Source organism: Pezoporus wallicus, unplaced genomic scaffold, assembly GCF_028554395.1.
Source record: "Pezoporus wallicus isolate ANWC-B61680 ecotype Strahan unplaced genomic scaffold, APGP_CSIRO_Pwel_v1 contig_5787, whole genome shotgun sequence".
NCBI lineage: Eukaryota > Metazoa > Chordata > Aves > Psittaciformes > Psittacidae > Pezoporus > Pezoporus wallicus.
The window spans coordinates 1,685,819-1,703,627 of NW_026637253.1; the positions used below are offsets into that span (position 1 = coordinate 1,685,819).

The 17,809-nt window shown below is 36.3% G+C and overlaps 1 protein-coding gene across 8 annotated transcripts in view; it reads right to left on the reverse strand.

Moving 5' to 3' along the window:
* HERC2 (HECT and RLD domain containing E3 ubiquitin protein ligase 2) overlaps nucleotides 1-17,809 on the reverse strand; it is a 107,298-nt gene that overhangs the window by 36,395 nt on the left and 53,094 nt on the right. For 5 of the 8 annotated variants that reach the window (XM_057404476.1, XM_057404474.1, XM_057404479.1 and 2 more), the window contains 24 exons: nucleotides 17,570-17,762; nucleotides 16,785-16,967; nucleotides 16,044-16,228; nucleotides 14,284-14,431; nucleotides 13,993-14,189; nucleotides 13,522-13,752; nucleotides 12,950-13,085; nucleotides 12,260-12,403; nucleotides 10,135-10,298; nucleotides 9,684-9,951; nucleotides 9,392-9,534; nucleotides 8,016-8,114; nucleotides 7,752-7,920; nucleotides 7,527-7,652; nucleotides 6,945-7,053; nucleotides 6,673-6,812; nucleotides 5,997-6,187; nucleotides 4,117-4,222; nucleotides 3,854-3,945; nucleotides 3,098-3,273; nucleotides 2,500-2,611; nucleotides 1,500-1,581; nucleotides 1,262-1,405; nucleotides 574-664 (listed from right to left, as the gene is read on the reverse strand). In XM_057404476.1, the coding sequence (XP_057260459.1) occupies nucleotides 574-664; nucleotides 1,262-1,405; nucleotides 1,500-1,581; nucleotides 2,500-2,611; nucleotides 3,098-3,273; nucleotides 3,854-3,945; nucleotides 4,117-4,222; nucleotides 5,997-6,187; nucleotides 6,673-6,812; nucleotides 6,945-7,053; nucleotides 7,527-7,652; nucleotides 7,752-7,920; nucleotides 8,016-8,114; nucleotides 9,392-9,534; nucleotides 9,684-9,951; nucleotides 10,135-10,298; nucleotides 12,260-12,403; nucleotides 12,950-13,085; nucleotides 13,522-13,752; nucleotides 13,993-14,189; nucleotides 14,284-14,431; nucleotides 16,044-16,228; nucleotides 16,785-16,967; nucleotides 17,570-17,762 (3,629 nt within the window). The remainder of the gene's footprint in view (nucleotides 1-573; nucleotides 665-1,261; nucleotides 1,406-1,499; nucleotides 1,582-2,499; nucleotides 2,612-3,097; nucleotides 3,274-3,853; nucleotides 3,946-4,116; nucleotides 4,223-5,996; nucleotides 6,188-6,672; nucleotides 6,813-6,944; nucleotides 7,054-7,526; nucleotides 7,653-7,751; nucleotides 7,921-8,015; nucleotides 8,115-9,391; nucleotides 9,535-9,683; nucleotides 9,952-10,134; nucleotides 10,299-12,259; nucleotides 12,404-12,949; nucleotides 13,086-13,521; nucleotides 13,753-13,992; nucleotides 14,190-14,283; nucleotides 14,432-16,043; nucleotides 16,229-16,784; nucleotides 16,968-17,569; nucleotides 17,763-17,809) is intronic. The other 3 variants (XM_057404478.1, XM_057404475.1, XM_057404480.1) reach the window with 2 other exon arrangements.

Sequence of the window (17,809 nt, forward strand, 5' to 3'; positions counted from 1 at the left end):
TTTGTTCCTTTTAAAACATTGTTCTGTGGTGCCTACAAGAAAAAAAATCCCAAGACAATTCAAATTTTCTTCAAAGTGTCCTGTGGAGGATTAAATTATGTATTACTGGAAAGTCTAAGAAATTTATTTCTGGTTAACAAGTCTGTGAACAGATGTCTAAAGAAAAGGGCTATTAAATGCTCCATCAGGCTTACATCATGAACTGTTACAGCTCACAATTAAAATTGCTATGGTTTACACCTCAAAGCACCACTGTAAACCCTACCTTACAAAAGTAACCAAATGTGCGCCATTTCAGCAGTGACATTAAAAATACTATTAAAAATTTTATCCACCAACTATGTTTCCAAGTATTATATTAATTGTCTCCTTTTTAAATTGAGACCACTACAAATGCTGCACATACACTGCTGAAAAAGAAACCTACCTTTTTCAAAACCTAATTTTTTATTCCCATTGTAATAAAAATCCCGTCATTGTCACTAGTGGTGGTCAGCTGTCTTGCAACAGGCAACACAAATGTTCTCTTCCTGAAATATTTCTATGAAATAGAGACAAATTTGGTATACTTACATTCGACTGAAGTGACCAAGTTTTCCATCATCTCCTTCACCCCATGAAAATACCTTTCCATCAACAGTTAATGCCATAGCATGCCGGCCACCTAAAAGTGTAAACAGAAATTTAAATTTTTAATCTTTCAAGTGGGAAGCAGGTCTAGCAAAAATCTCAGAATATTGACACTGCTGTACTTTAACAGTGTAATTGTATGAGCCTTTCAACCCAATATGCATTACTTATTTTCTTCACTTCAGACTTATGTGATTTAATTTAAAATACAAAGCTTTTGTGAGAATAGGTTTCCTGGCATGTTAAAAAAAAAAGGAAGAAATAATCACACAATTCGCTATTTTCAGTGCTGCAAGGAAGAAAGCAAATCTAAACCCACCATTTATCAATACTCAAAAATGAAAACATTTTCGTTAGATCAGACTGAAAAACTATTAAGAAGCTATCAAATTTAACTCCCAGCAAGCAAGAAACTGTGTATGTCTAAAATTATAGATTTTAACAACAGAACCATTAGCTTTAATTTGACATTGTATTCAACAGACAGAACTTAATAATTTATTTATTTTTACAAAGTTTTTAAAAACATCAGTTATGCTGGAGCATCATGGCACCCATGAAAATTGCAAAGCAACTATTTTTAGGCTTAACATGTTATGATTATGTATCTAAAAATTGTAATAGTCAGTACCTGAGTGAACAGCCACCTTCTTTACCACATAGTTACTGAGAGCTGTAATCTGGCGTGGAATAGGCACAGTTCCACTAGATATTCCTAAACCCAGCCTTCCATTTGTGGCTTCTCCACAAGCATATACTTTACCCTCTACAGTCACTAAAATGAAGAAATAAAGTTTGAAACACCATTAAAGTTTCACAACTGGAAATCCATTTATGCCCTTAACATATTTATTTCAAACTTATATTACCTGCAAAAAGGCTTTTGGATCCTCCAGCTACTTGTACAACGTTCAAGGCAGACAGGGTTTCAGAAAAGGAAGGGACCTTTATCTAGAGCAGACGCAAAATGAAACTCACTACAATTCACTGAAGTTTTATACTTTCAAAAGAAGAGCTATTCTTAAATCATAAAATCTAACAGGTACTTTTCCTTTTTTAAATATATGAAAATCTCCATATTATTCAGACATTTCACACATACCAGGTAATATACACCAGGCAAAACACAAAGAACAAGAAAAAGCATTTAACACTGAAACCATGATAAATACAAAGCCTGGGGGAAAAAAAAAAATGTGATATAGGCAAGAAGTTTCCTTTAAGTAAAGTTTTCTTGAGAAAACCACAGAATACAGAAATGGTTGATTTTTTGTTTCTTGAAAGGTTGCATACAACAATATACATTTTATTTACAACATAAATTAAATAAACGCTCTCAACATACTTTTCACATTAACATTTTAAATTGATTAAACATTCACCATGTATCTCTGAACCTGCACTGCATTTAAAAATTATGTATAAATAGCTGCACACAAAGCTAAAACACTGAATTGTAATCAAGTTACATCGAAAGATGAGAATTCAACTTTCTGATGAGTGTACCAGATCCAAGTAATATATAGAAAGGTTCACCACTACCTTAACTGCATGCACAAAAACCCAAAAGGAACAGAATGTGTATAGAGCACTACATAGTTTGAGAACAATTAGTTCACTGTCAACTAAAACAAATGATTAAGTGGCTGCTAATAATCAAACTGGATTTGAGAGACACAACCAAAATGCAAGTTTTCTCCAATCTTCCACCCAGCAGACATCTAACATGTCTCAAAGCAAAAAGACATTAGAATCTATTATTTGTAGGTTTGATACTACACTCTAGAATTCTGATTAAGTTTGAATTAATCTTGAGTTGTGTGAGACTTGTAAACTTTATTTTGTACTGAACTATGAAAACAAACATACCTTGGAGCCTTTCAGCCCTCCCAACTGGTCTTTGTCATTCAATCCCCAAACAAAAACTTTAGTTCTTATTGTAGCTGCCGATTCCAGCCCAGCTGCCTTCTTTCTAACAAGACTGAATATATTGAGGGGAAAAAATAAAAATTAAAAAATATCATCTTAGCAACGTGCGTAACTATAGCATAGGCATCTTTTTACTGTATTTACTGATTTTACAAGAGTTTCAGTACTCAAACACCACTACTACAGTGAATTGGTGGCTGTAACAAAACAAAAACAAACCAAACAAACAAGCAAAACAAACAAAACCCAGAGTGTTTTGCTGAGTGGAGGTAAATATACCACATTCCAAACATAAACACAAAGTTTTTAGCTAGGTTTTCAACTCCAAGCATGCTGCAGAAGCTGAAGAGCTGTACAAGATGTCCCCACCTCAACAAATGACCTACTTACAATTCTGACAAACTAAGATACTAATTTCTCTTTACTACCATTCAACCTAATTAAGTCCTTGTTCTTACAATAATCTCCTGAATTACAGGACTATATCGACACTAAGGCTCTCTATCATTTCCCCCACCTCGCCACTGCAGTTACGTACCTCCCAGTGTTAGCTTTATCGTCATCCTCTTCCTCATTATCAGAAGCAAGGAATGGGACTGCAGCCAAGTCTTCATCCTCTGCTCGTATACGTCCCAGTATGCTGAGACCATGTATTTTGCAATCAATCCCAGAGCTTCTGCACTGCTTGATTGCAATTTCAATATACCTGTGGTACTAAGAGGAAAAAAAAATCTCACTAAATTGCCACCTTTTGGATCCTGTGTAACTTTATAAAAACATACGAAAGATTTAGAAATTCTACTTGATTTTTCACCTTATCAAAATTAATCTGTAAATATTCAGCTTTTCAAACCTACAAAATTCATACTTTCAGATAAACATATGGCCTCGTTAATTTCAGAATTATTTCACTTCTAATCTCCTAAAAAGTCATTATGCATTCCTCCTTGCTGTTACTGAGAAAGATCAGAGCTACTATCCAAAATAAGCCTTAGCACCCACCAAATGTATCCCCAAATTTAAGTTTATTGGGATTTCTTCTTGGTTCATAGGTATATTGATTTACATCAAAAGACCTGAACTAGCTTTACTACTAAAGCTATTAGAGTTACACTGAGATTATGGTAAAAGTTATCACGATAATCCACTTTAGTAAGCTTCCAGAAATAATGCTAATTTATAACAAAAGTAAAATACCACTCTTTAATAATCACAACAGTGCTTTTCATCCATTTCTTGCAGCAAAATATTTTTCCATTACATAATGAGTAATTCTCACACAAACTTCACTTACTTCTGTACAATCACTGAGAAGAGGCACTGTGGTGTCTGTCGGATTTATATTGATTGTCTTGAGCTCTATAAGGTTATTTAAGGAATTCCCCCCTAAAAAACAAAACGCAGAAAGAAAAACTTTTTCAGATATGGTGTTTGTTCCATAAACAGGCACCATGCACTTGAAATAGATGACTATATTAAATGAAACCTAATAAGTACCTACTGCTAGATGTACAACAACAAAAAGTAATTCAGACTTCTCAAAGAACGTACACATACCTGAAACAACAACTAAAGAGGGCATGTAACTGCTGTCTGCAGGGTCCACAATCATCTTTAGCCTATGAACAAGAACATCTGGAAAAATCTCCAAGCGAATCCAGTGCTAGGGGAAAGACAAAGAATTTAATTTTCAGTTAGTATTGCTAGGACCACCATACAGTTGACAAGAGTATGTGCTGGTTTTGAAGCAAGCATGAAAAACATTTATTAATGGTATACAACAGCTGCGATGCATGGCGACCAGCCAAAGGAAGAGGACCTTGTGAATTTCTCACCTGACCAACCTTCAAATGCAAGAGAAACAGCTGCAGCAAATTATTTATTTAGCACAAGAGCGACACCATTGATAAGACTGAGAAAGCACAATAGCACTGGAGGTCAAGAATTGGGATTTTGGGACACAATGTAAATCTTCGATTACAGCCTGTAAACAACCTGAAGGAAGGGTACTTGGGGATATCCTCAGCATGGCCATCAATACAGCATCAAAACACACTGGACAGAAGTCTAGCTGCAAATCTTGGTATCTACACTGGCCACAAAGCTATGCTGCAGGCTAATAAAACTGGTAAACCACAAATAAAGCAACAATGCTTTTTATAAATGATCTGGACATAGAAGTCAAATGTATGTTAAGCAAGTTTGCCACTGCCACTAAACTAGGAGAAGTTGTGGCCTACCTCAATGGGTAAAGAGGACTTAAAGAGAGATCTGAAGGGACTAGAGAGGTGGGCAAAGACCAACTGGATGAAACTTCAGAGCAAGTGCGAGATGCTCCACTTGGGATGGGGTAAACCTGCTTATACGTACAAACTGAGGGACAAGAGCAGCTCTGCAGAAAGAGACCTGGAAGTCTGAGTTGATGGCAAATTGAACAGGAATCAACTATGTGCCCTAGCAGCCAAAAGAGCCAGCCAGACATGTCCCGGGGTGCATCAAGCACAGCACTGCTAATTGGTCGAAGGAGGCGATTGTCCCACTCTACACTGCACTGGTGCAGCCCTACCTTGCACATTGCAGGTAGTCTGGGGCACCTCAATAGAAGGAAGACATAAAATTATTAGTATCCAGAAGAGAGCAGTCAGAATGGTGAAAGGTCTCAAGGGCAAGACTTAATAGGTGATTTTTTTCAGCTTGAAAAGAAGGCTGATGGGAAACCTTATCACTATTTAAAACTTCCTCAAGGGGGAGCAGCAGAGAAGCACTTATCTCCTCTCTGCTGACCACTGGTAGGACACAAGGAATGTATCAGGGGAACTTCATTAGGGAAAAGGTTTTTCACCAAGAGGGTGGTCAGTCACTGCAATAGGTTACAGAGAGAAGTGGTCACAGCACCAAGCCTGTCAAGAGTTCAAGAAGCATCTAGAAGACGCTCTTAGTCATGTGGTTTAATTAGTCCCATCAAGACTCTATGATCCTTATAGGTCCTTAAACTTGATATTCTAAGCAAGTGAGAGTGCTCAGAAGCAGTTTTAGTTAGCAAGAGCATAAGTGCTTTTTGTATTGCAACACTTAAGTAAAATATAATCAACATGATCATTAAGAACTCCCTATCAGTTATTATACTGAAACAGCAACTGTAACCATATAACCAACTACACAATAATTATCCCTTATTTCAAAAAGAAAAAAAATAAATTACAGAAGTTCCTTATAATGAAATAGTTCACAAAAGTTCCTTCACATGAAATAATCAGAAAGATAAAGCTTAAAAAAAAAGTCGCATTTAAAAATATAAAGAAACATAGTTTTGTACTCGAGATGTCTGTTTTTACTACTCTTCTATCTTACAGAAAGATAACATATATTTCACTAAGTTAAATATTTTTCCTCTTCAGAAAAAGTATGCCAAATTAAATTAGTTATGGCTTAGTTACCTTTCCTTGTGAACCAGAAGACTGCCAGCACTGCTCACTACCATCAATAAGACGTGAAGCCTGATTCACAGAGGAGGAGACATTCAAATTCTTAACTATTCTTGACCAATCATCCAGTAACATTCCCCGCTGGCTACTATGCCGTCTCTTCAGCTGCTTTCCAGAACGCCCACAAAACACTGGAGACTGACCTGCATGTTTAAGTGAAAAATTAAGCACATAGCTGTCACAGAAAACTGCTTCTGTTACACCCACAACCAATGTGAAAGGAAATACAACAAATCTAACATTTCAGGTATGTAGTCTGAAAGCAGAGAAGCATGTCACATGGGTACAGTAATACTACTCATGCTTAAAGGGCACAGCTCAAGATTTGGGGATTTTTAAAGGAGTTTCAAGCACTTTACCTGACCACAAGCTTTCAATGCAGTCACTGCAGATAGTCACACTTCCTGTTCTTACACTTATGATTAATTTGTACCAAGAAACCAAGTAAAATATTAAAAACAAAAGGAAAACTACTCTCTTCAGGAATGTAGGACACTAAGAGTAATACATAAAATTGAATGATAAATATTACAGGGGCATGCAATATTTAAACTGATTTTTTTTTTCATAAAAACAAATTCAGTGCACTTAAATTAAAGAAACACTTAGATTTTTTTTAAAAACTTACCTGGCTCGTTTATTCTGCCAAAAGTATGTCGGGTGTTATGCTTCCTGGTTTTAAAGCAAGTTTCACAGAAATCAAAATCATCACAGTTTCTGCATTTGAATCTAGGCCCATTGATAGGAAACATCTGACAGCCATCACACCTGATTTCACAAAAGAACAATGAGTAAATACATTTCCAGTGGTACAAGTTATTACAGACACAAGTCGAGATCAAGACAATAAGGCTAAAGGATAACCCATATACATTAAGAAAAATGTAAACCATCACTTACGTGACTCCAGGATGAATGCTGGGAACCAGTTCCATTTCTGACAACAAGCCAGTCCAATGAGACTGCTGAGGAAAGTCTACAATGACATCTTTTCCATTGGCACTAAAAGCTGTGACAAAAACATGGAGAAAATAGTGTTGCAAATTTCTACAAAATCAAGCTGGAAAAGAGTCCAGGGCAACATCAGAGAGCAGAAATACTTACTAAAAATTACTTTCAAAAGTAATCTTTTCTTGCAATGGAACTATGTATTAACTTTGCAAGTCTGTGAAGAGAGTTCTAAAGTTTTTTTAAAGGTACATATTATTCTACTTCAGTTCCTTGACTCTGATTTTTTTCTTTTACTAAGAAACAGTTCCCAAAGGGAAAGAGTACTTCCAAGAAGAATATAATACAACCAAAAACTGTACTGCCTCAAAGAATCTGTGCTAAACAGACTACTTCTATATTTTATACTTTCATCATCATGCAATAGTCCACAAAGCACTGTGATTTGTAAGTGTGTCTAAAATATTCTCTCCTTAAATGCTGCAGAAAGTCTGTTTCCAGTTATATTCCCTCCCCATTTTGAATATACATTACCTTTGACAACTCCTACACTTCGGTGAGTAACTGATCCCCATTTGTATTTGGGTGTGGTCACAGAGCTTTTCACACGCACTTTGTCACCTATCTTGATATGAGAGGCAGAACTCTGTGGTGGGAATCCTAGCAATTGCAAGAATAAATACATGGTGAGTGGCTTTTTCCCCTCCAAAAATATATCTCCTCAATTCTTTATTAGAAAGCAGTTAGCAGTGAACTTACCTAACAGCTCAACATGGATATATCTGACCCAGTAGGTACCACCCTTCTGTTGCCAATCACACTGTACATTCAGGTCATGCAATCCATCTCGATCCAACTTAATAACTTTGCCTACATCTCCTTCACAAACTTCCTCGTAGGTTCTGCAGCACCTAACCATCATTCCCACCTAGGAAAAAAGGACAACAGAATGCCATAGCTATGCAAAGACCTTTGTACCAGAGGGAAACTAGTTTCAATATAGCATTTGAACATCATGCTTACCTGAATATTCTCTCTCACATACACAGCATAGTCATCATTACTTAAGAAATCAGCTCGTTTCTTATAGGTCTGGCTCTCCGTTACAATAGCACCACTTGGCTGGAAAAAAATCCAAAATAAACATGAAACAGTTACAAAATTACTAATAAATAAAATTATTAGTAGAGACTGAAGATAACCCACCAAAAAACACACACTTAATATTTAAGTTGCATGCCAAAATGAGAAATGTCTTCAATAGGTCAACTCACAACATGGCTAACATTTATGATCTACTTTAAAGTTTAGTTTCTGAAATAACTTGTCCAGGAATATAGCTGCAAGTTTTAAAAACACGTGAAACAAGCCGCAAGTTGCTTTTATGAAATCTGTTTGCCAAAGAAAATTAGAACAAAGAGGAATTGCAAAAACAGTGGTAAATGGTAATCTCCTAGGCTAAAATACACTACAAAACGTTTTATTATATAATACAACAGGATTTAAAGTATTTCCTTAGAAAAACAAGTTGACAAAAAACATTGCAGTTATCAGAAATTATTCTTTCACAATTAAAAAGATGGAACTGCTGCATTCCAGCTGTAATGAGACTTTACAGAACACTTGTTTTGAGGATAAATGTTGTTTTTTTTTCCATTTCAGTCAACATACAGCACGATTTCTCACTCCAGTACTGGTAAAAAATATATCAGAACACAATGCCAAGTTAATTTCCTCTAAAATATAATGCATTCCTTTCAATTACATGTGCCAGAAAATTCAACATCTCCTTAAACCTCCTTAAAAAAATAAACAGAAATACAGAACCCATTTCATTTTATTGGCAAAACCTTACTGAAATACTTCCTGAAAGTCAACAATAGAAGACCAATATAAATTAAAGCCATCACATTCAACAGACATTGTAAAGGTCTTTTTATCAACAATACATGAGAATAGTTTTTAGAAAAAGGTAAGTTATTTCACTGACTTTTTTTTCTTCTTTCCATTTATTCACTAATTGCTCAGTCATTCCTTGCAGCTAATACACATTTGCTTTTCAAGCCAAAGGAAGGTGGAGGGGGGATATGAAAAAATAAAAATAAAAATGAAAAGTCTTTTACAAATATTACACTATAGCATTGACTATGTAAGATGAAACAAAGACCAACTATCATCGATACTAAAAGCTACCATTACTGAAATAACTATCTGGATTTCAGTCTTCCATTGTGCTACTCTTATATACATATTTATAGATACCTTGACTTCTTTTATGATATGCCTTAGAAGCATATGGCAAATGTCGTCCTTGTTACAGTCTTGAAAGCTTGCGACAGCAAAACATCCTTGTACTCTTAACCAAGTTAAGTCTTAAGTTTTACTAAGTTGATACTTACCACAGGGCAAGCAGCTTCAGCTTCTTCCACCTCCTCTACTATCTCCTCATCTGAATATTCATCAGAGATAGTATCAGCATCAGAGAGATCCGTAATTTGAACATCAGGGTGATCCAACAACCAGCCAACCAAGGCTTCCACTCCTAATACAGAAAAATACAAACTCATTCTGTCTTTCAGGGATTCTCTAACATTCTTACAATAGTATCCAAAAAGAGAAGCAATAATTGCACCCTTATAAGTAGCATTTTATCTGCTCACAACTTGCCTTCTAGTATCATTAATTAAATACCTGGTAATCCAGAAGCACTTCCAGAGGTTCCAGACAGAGATTTTAGTGCAAATTCTATGTTTTTCCTAGGAAATCCCATTTCCATAAGTTGAACTACAATGGGGAGAGGTGGAATTGGAGACTGCTTGCGTTTCTTCGTTTTTGTGGGTCGGATATGCTGCACTGTGATGGGTGTTGTAGCTTCACTAGAGCTGCAGTCTTCAAGCACTGGAGTTGAAGGATGTGTAGACTCTACAGCCAGATACTGGCATACTGCCAAAGCAGCAGCCTAAATGAGAACAAATAAATCAGTCCAAGTTGAAAAAAAGTGTATTTAGTATGTTTTTGTGCACGTGAGCGTCTGAAATTAGAGGTTATTTGCCAAGAGGGGTTCAGTGACATTTTTTTTAAACCTATAGCTTAACAAGTTTCAGTTGTAATATGAATTAGGAAGATTTATTTATTAGATTACTTGGCAGAAAACAGACTCTACCTCAAGCTCTTGTTTGTCAAATATTGCTTTCACAGGTGATGGTTGCGTAGCAGCTGTCAAAAGTTGCTGTAGAAGAATCATTGGAGGCTGTGGTCCTTCGGGAGACATATCTCCAATGTCAGGAGAGGCAACTGCTCCATCCTCTTGAAAAAAACAGAAACATTATTTTAACCAAAACCATGCAAGTCAATTGCAAGATTTGTCCTGGGGCCTACTGGTTGATAAAAGATATTGTTGTCTATCTCACATTTCTTCACCACAGCAATCTCAAGTTTAAGATCAAATCATGCGTGCCATTATCTACATAAAAAGAAGCAAACAAGCAATTTGTAGATAAACAATATTTTTACTAAAATACATCTAGAACATATCTAGCAGACACTGCTCAGTGAACAGTGAATTTGTGCAAATATCTTCTGAGTTCACCTTTTACAATAAGACTATTACAAAGAGGTCCTTCCAGGATAAACCCCTTTATACAGACAACCAACAATTTCACTGACCCCCAAATCATGGTGCATACTTTCTAGACTGAGTAATTTCCCCTTCCAATGCACCTCTTAGGGAAGAGCTCCCTGTAGGTATTCACTGTCCCTTCAAAAGAATATGTCTTTTTTTAATCAACTGGCTCATGATTCTGCAACTTTATATTTGATTTTGTGTTCTTTATGGCATAAATATTCATGTTGCCTAGATCTGTACTCTGGCTTTACTCCAGCTACACTCTCTACCATGGCTATCTCAGGGAAGTGTTCTCATTCTTCACCCAACTCCAACAAAAAGAAGTTCTCATATTTGAAACAGTAACAGAACAGTTGTCGTGGTTTAAACCCAGTCAGGTAATTCGTTTGCTCACTTCCCCCCCCTTTCTTGCCCTCCCCCTGCTCTCGGAGGGATGGAGAGGAGAATTGAAAAGAATGCAACTCCCACAGGTTGAGATAAGAACAGTTTAGTAACTAAGGTATAACACAAATCACTACTGCTACCACCAATGATAATAATGATAAAGGAAATAACAAGGGAAGAGAATACAACACCTCAGCACCAGCTGACCGATAACTCGGCCCCCAAGCCCGACCAAGCTCCGACCGATACCTCCTCCAACCCTGCAGTCTCCCAGCCCTTCCGGGTAACTCCCAGTTACATCCTGGGCATGACGTGCTGTGGTATGGAATAGCTCTTTGGTCAGTTTGGGTCAGGTGTCCTGTCTCTGCTTCCTCCTGGCTTCCCCTCCCCCCTGGCAGAGCATGAGGCTCACAAAGTCCTTGGCCAAACCAAAACATCCTTGTTATCAGCTCTGTTCCCGAGCTGAAAGTCAAAACACTGCACTACACCAGCTACCAAGGAGAAAAATGACTGCTACTGCTGAACCCAGGACAACAGTTAATAGTCCTCATGTACTTATGCTGTTCTGGTTAAGAAAAAAAGTTCCATTCCTGGAAAAAATCTGATCATTCTGTTGACTTAAAATTTAACACCCCTAGAAAGATACAAATAAACTGAATATATTTAAAGACATTACATGTTTTGCAAATGCCTAAATGATTAATATGAACTATAAGGGTATCAATAGCTATCCTGAAAGGCAACAGAGCTATTTTATTTATTTTTATATGTAGAGTGAATGTACAGACAGTATGAATTCAAATTATTAAAACTACAATTTTTAAAACTTTTTAAGATTATGCTTAAGACTCTGTAACCTGGTATTCGTTTCACTGGAAACTGCAAAACATTTGGAATAAAAGGAAAAGCCAATTGAGAACTCGTACTTTAAGCTTTGACGAAGAAAAAGACTCCGCTACAAAAAAAAAAAAGTAAGATTTTTTAAATTAATTACAAAGCTTATTAACTATGGAAGACTTACAAATTTAGCTAACTCCAATATTTCAAGCTTCAAACACTTGATCCATTTAGACTTCCAAACCTAAGTTAAAAAGTCAAAATGCTTTTAGTATCTAAGGTTAAAACATTACTGATTCTGAATTTTTAATTTTTAGTCTTTAGAGGGCAAACTTAATTTCTACCCTTCGACTGCCGTTAGCACATACTCTATCTACCACCTAAACAAACAGCAGTACACCCAGGTTGCATTTCAAAATACCTGCAGGGTTTAATACAGATTCTTGAACAGCTGGCTGAGATAAGATCTGCCTTAGTGTATCCTGATGAGAAAGCAGAGCTCGGCCTGCTTTCAGTATGTACAGCTTTAATTGTTGGCACCGCAGCAGATCCAAATCCACTTGACCTGTCAGAAATATAAACCAGCTGTTAGCACTAGGAATCTCTGGTATTAGAGAAGAAAGGCTATCATTCATACAACCTCAGCCCAAAGATCAGTTTACACCTTAAATCACTATGTGAAAGCTTCTGAAATACTGATGATATAAGGTAGTTTGAAAAGCACCTGGATAAAAAGTCTGCACACATTCTATGACCCATGATACTAAAAACACTGCTTTCCTACTTTTCATGTCGTGAACAATCACAGAGCTGATGCACAGTAAAGATGGACCCAGATTTTAAATAATTCAGTACAAGAAGTCCAGCCCCAAAACTTATTTAAATTTTGTCAGCAAAGTAAAATAGTATTTCACCTACAGTGCAGAGTAATTCATCTCTTAGCTAAGCTTGTCTCATGAATGCTATTATTCAATATTGACTAAGGAAAACGCCAAGGTTCCAGAAAACCTTTTTCCTTAGGTACATTTGCTGTTAGCAGTATCTTTCCAAAAGCATATCCATTTATTTAAAAACAAAACAAGAAACAAACAAACAAAAAAAATTACTGTACCTGAAAGACCCTGACTGGGAGACTTCATTCTTTGTTTTTCTACTTTACTTCCAGCCAGGTTTACTAGTTGAGCCCAAATGGATAGCATAGGTTCAGTGAAAGGCAAGTTGTTCACATTAAAGGCCACAACTGGAAGCTGGACAGTGAGGGAAGAACCAGACAAAACCAAAGAAGTATAGATAAGCGTTTTTGTAAAATTTTACAAAATTATTCAAAGTTTCAATGTTTATTAACTGACAAATGCTACTTTTTCTCTTCTTCAGTTAATTACAAATCAATATGCTCCTCTCATAGAACAGCTATAAATCATATTGTCATGACTTGGGATTCTACCTCAAGTCAAACGACTTCAGCAAAAATCCCTTTTCCTCACATCTCCTCAACAAATGAGGACAGGCTTTAACAGCCCTACAGAGGTTCACATGAGTACCATCTTAGATTTTCATTCAGAGCATTGTACATATTGAATGTCGATGTATTTACTGAATGAACAACAAATATTTTCTTTGCTTCATATCAGAGTCTTAAACCATGCTCCTCCCTGTATTAAAGTCTCTATAAAATGAACTTACTGGCTTCAGTTGATTCAAAGGGCACACTCTACATGTTCGCATATCATAGAACTGTACAGTGATTTTCCCTTTTGGGGTGATGCGTGTCACTGTGCCTTCTCCAAATTCATCATGAACTACTTGTCCACCCAGTCTCAAGCGACTGTCTATGCCACCAATCACCGCTAGCACTGCCATTAGGCCTCCCACCTCTGGATTCTCAGTGTCAGGGAAGTAGTCATCCAACAGAGCCTAACAAAGAACAATAAAATTAACTGTAGGGAGAAAACATAATACTTCTACCTGCTTTAAAATACAAAGTTAATCACACATGCTTCAATTTAAAAATTACAACACATAAATACTTATATATATACACAAATAGAAAAATGGTTTTAAAATTAAGTTTAATATTGTTTACAAACATTTAATATTTATAATTTAAAAATAAATAATGCTAAAAAATGAGCTATTTTAAAACGTGGAAACTACCCCTTCTGACTGTTTTCCTGCAAAGATGTGGGTGATGGAGGTTAGCTGAGAGTTGATGTACTTGTTTATGAGTCCATTCCATTGGCCGAGTGAATGGAGCGTCCTCAGCAGTGCCACTATCTCTTCTGCTAAAGTACTACTGTGAGTGGCAGTTAGAGATGCTTGAGGTCTGGCCTTTCTCCTTCTCAGAGTAGATTCTGGAAAGACAAAACAATTGCACAGCAGTTATGAATTTAATGCACACTTTTTTTTAATACATGAAAATAAGACACTAATGGAAAATTTTTCTACCTCTGAGTAGTGGGATATCTGAAGAACAAGTACTAAGCAGGCTGCCTAAAAACCCAAACAGTTTTTCCACAAGAAATTTCATGTCTCTTGACCTTTCATTTTTATCCCAGGATGGAAGTACTGCTTTCAGTAAATGTACAGCAAGTATCTAAAAAGAGAACAAAAATCAGTGTTTTTCCATTCTAAGTCACCAAATATTAAAAAAACTTGCAAACATGTTAAGTACAGAAGAAACTTTCCTTCGCAATTATTTCTATAATGCTGACTTCTTTCCAGCTGTAGAAATTATGAGCTACTGATATTCAGGTTGCTGAGAAATATTCTAAAAGAAGTTGCGCCAGTTCCAAGTCAGTAACAATTTTATTGGCACATTATATTAGTGAATCCAACCTCTTCAATACTCAGGACATTAGACAAACACACAGTTGGAAAGAATGTAAATTACTAAAACACATAGGAAAGATAGTAGTACAGAATGGAAAGGTTTGTTCAGATTCCAGACTCAGATCTTAGTACTAAGATGTATTTCAGATTGAAAGTTTCCAAGTGTTCTGCAACAAAGGTATGATAGTTAAAAATTATGAGACATAAAGCTGACTAATAGAAGGTGGCAAAAAAGCAACCGCAATGATACCCAAGAGTAGTTACTGTGAAAGTAGGGCCTCTGACATGTACAGAAGGAACTGGCTGGCATCTTTAAAACTAGACGCTTAGTGCAGGACTGACAAGGAACATGAGAAGGTGCAGTGCTGTAGTATCAAAGAGCAGATGGGTTTGCATGTTCTGAACAGAAGTATTCCACATTTTGAGCTTCCTCACCTTCTATACGTAAGACCAATACAGACACCCCTCTTCTTCTAAACCTGTCAATAACATGTCTTTCTAAACTTCAACATCTCATTATTTTCTTGTTACTCTGTTAGATGCTGGTACATCGGGAATGCTCATTGCTCTTCAGTATTCCCTGAACAGCACAGGTAACTCTAATGCACTAAGGCCTAGATGATGACAGAAGTGTCATCACAGTAAAAATACTGGCAAGAATTTGATGGAGGATCACAAGAAATTTACAGGCCTTTATGATACAAGGCTTTAAAAAATGTCTTATCAAGGAAAAGACTAAGACCTTTTGATCTCCAAGCCTTAAAACTCTGAAGAATTATTCCATAATAAGGTTGCTTTTGAATCTCATGAAAAAGATGCTAAGGAAAGTGAAGAAGAAAAAAAAAACAAAAAACAGAAAACAGAAAAAAAAAAAGAGAGAGAGAAGACAAAAGGGGAAAAGGGACAAGGGAAAAACAATACCAAAATCAGATGAAAAGATGCAGCTTCTTAAGAGAGACTGTAACTAAAAAATAATAACAGCTTGTTATGGAAGGAAGGGCAGTAAATAACACACAATTTGTTAACTGTAAAATGAAATTGCACATTTTTCCCAATCATCTTTTTGTTATTCTTTATGCAACTTCTAGGAAACATTATACGGGAGTTTCTGGAATACATTTTTGGAACACTGTTTTGACCTCTCATCTGTACAAAACTTTCAGGCTTTCAACAGAACCATGGAGCCTGTAATGCCCTGAAGGCTCAGAAACTTAACAGATATGTTTTTAAAACAATGAATTCTAAATACAAGACAAGGTGTTATCTTTTTCCCAATTAATTGTTTTTAAGATACACTTTTTTTTTCTACTTTTAAAGACAGCTAAAGTGTACTAAATTAATAGCCTATCAAAGTAATTTGGAAATACACACATTACCTGTCTCTGTAGTGAAGCAGCAGTGAAAGATTCATGCCCCTCAACAATTTTCATTAGCAAAGTTATCCACTGAGATGTACTAAGAGTGCTGCACATCTGAGGCATGAGTGCTATACTTCGAATGAATCCCAACGTGCACCAACTCCTATGCTGCTCTTTATAAACTAATTTATTTGGCAAGGAAGCTAAAAACAAAAAGATATATACATATAACAGTTGACTTTTCCGCCAGCTACATAATTCTCTATATTCTACATGGGGAATTTTTGGACAAATCAGAACACTGAGGTTTAGAGCCTGCAATTAATTTTATTAAAAATGCCTTTAAAGCAATTCTCATCCTCATACAGTTTCCTCATTTCCAAGTAGCCAACAGCACTACTTTAGAAATTAACAATGAAGCTATGGAAATGAATAGGACATTTCCAGTCATATTGCTGTCCCCAGACAGAAAAAAAACAACCCTGTTAAGAAATTCATCGGCCAAGCTAACCATACACATTCTGATGCTCCACATCTTGTGTGTTTCTCCTGCTTTTACAATTATGTCATAAGAATGCTCAAGACCATTTATATGTTGCCTTTGCTAACAATTAAGATTTTAAAAGCTCTGAAAATGCCTTTTCTATCCTTTGGCCTTAAAGGATTAAAAACTAGTAACAAAAGATTTACAAAATTACAACACAACAAAGCACAAAACAGAAACACATAGTTGAATCAGACTGTTTCTACATAATGTACCTGATTTATCTATTGTTCCACTTTCCACAAGCATACGGAGTAGACCACAGAGAGTCCTAGTAGCATCACTTTGCATGACTTCAGCATGGACACCAGCAGAGAGACAAAGTGTCTGTAACAGGTTCACAGTACTTGTCAGCATCATGGAAGTAGGGTGGAGATTCCTTTCAACTTGTTCTCCTTCTGAAGAGAGACAGAGAAGGCAAAGGAATGTATTGATATCGAGTTAAACTATTTCACAAAGACTTTTGAAAGAAACTGAGAAATTTGTTATAAATATTTCCTCTAAAATGATCTGACATTAAGAAGATTCCTTACCTCCAGCTGCAAGAGCAAAATATAAACCAGACATTTTGTGCAGAGATTTTCAAGTTATTCTCTAGCAGTACACAACTTAAAAGGAATTCCAAATGCAGTGCCAAGAACCAGGGAAGCAGTGTGTCTAGAAGTATAATTAGGCCATATAAAAAACACTGCAGAATGACATTAATATATGCTAAAATGTATATCTCCTGGTATCTGTAACTGAAACTATTTCAGTTGGATAATACCGTTTTCTTTAGCCCACAAATATGCAACAAATGTGACACCATGCTCTCTACCCTCCTTTATCAGAGTAGAGCTATCTTAAGAAACATTCTGGTCAGAAATATACACCTATTAAATAATCTTCTTTGGTGAAGCACTAATTTCCTATGAAAGAAGCTTTTCGATATTAGAAGATATCAATTGTGGAATTCAATTAAAATCCCGCCTCTACTTTTATAGAAAAATAGCTTTTTTACCAGAATCATCTTCAGTGTCTGAATCCTCTGTTGTGGGCTGCGTTGCCGGCGGTGGCTCAGCTAGTTTGAGATCATATTTCCCCTCCTTCCCCATTCTGTAAGAATTTGTACTTCCGGTGTCCCACTGTACTCTGATCCAGCCATCTTCTCCCAGTTCTCCAATCACACGACCCAAACCTGGAGTGGGTCCATCCTGACAAAAGAGAGGGACTCAAAGTTATACAATCAACAACACTAATT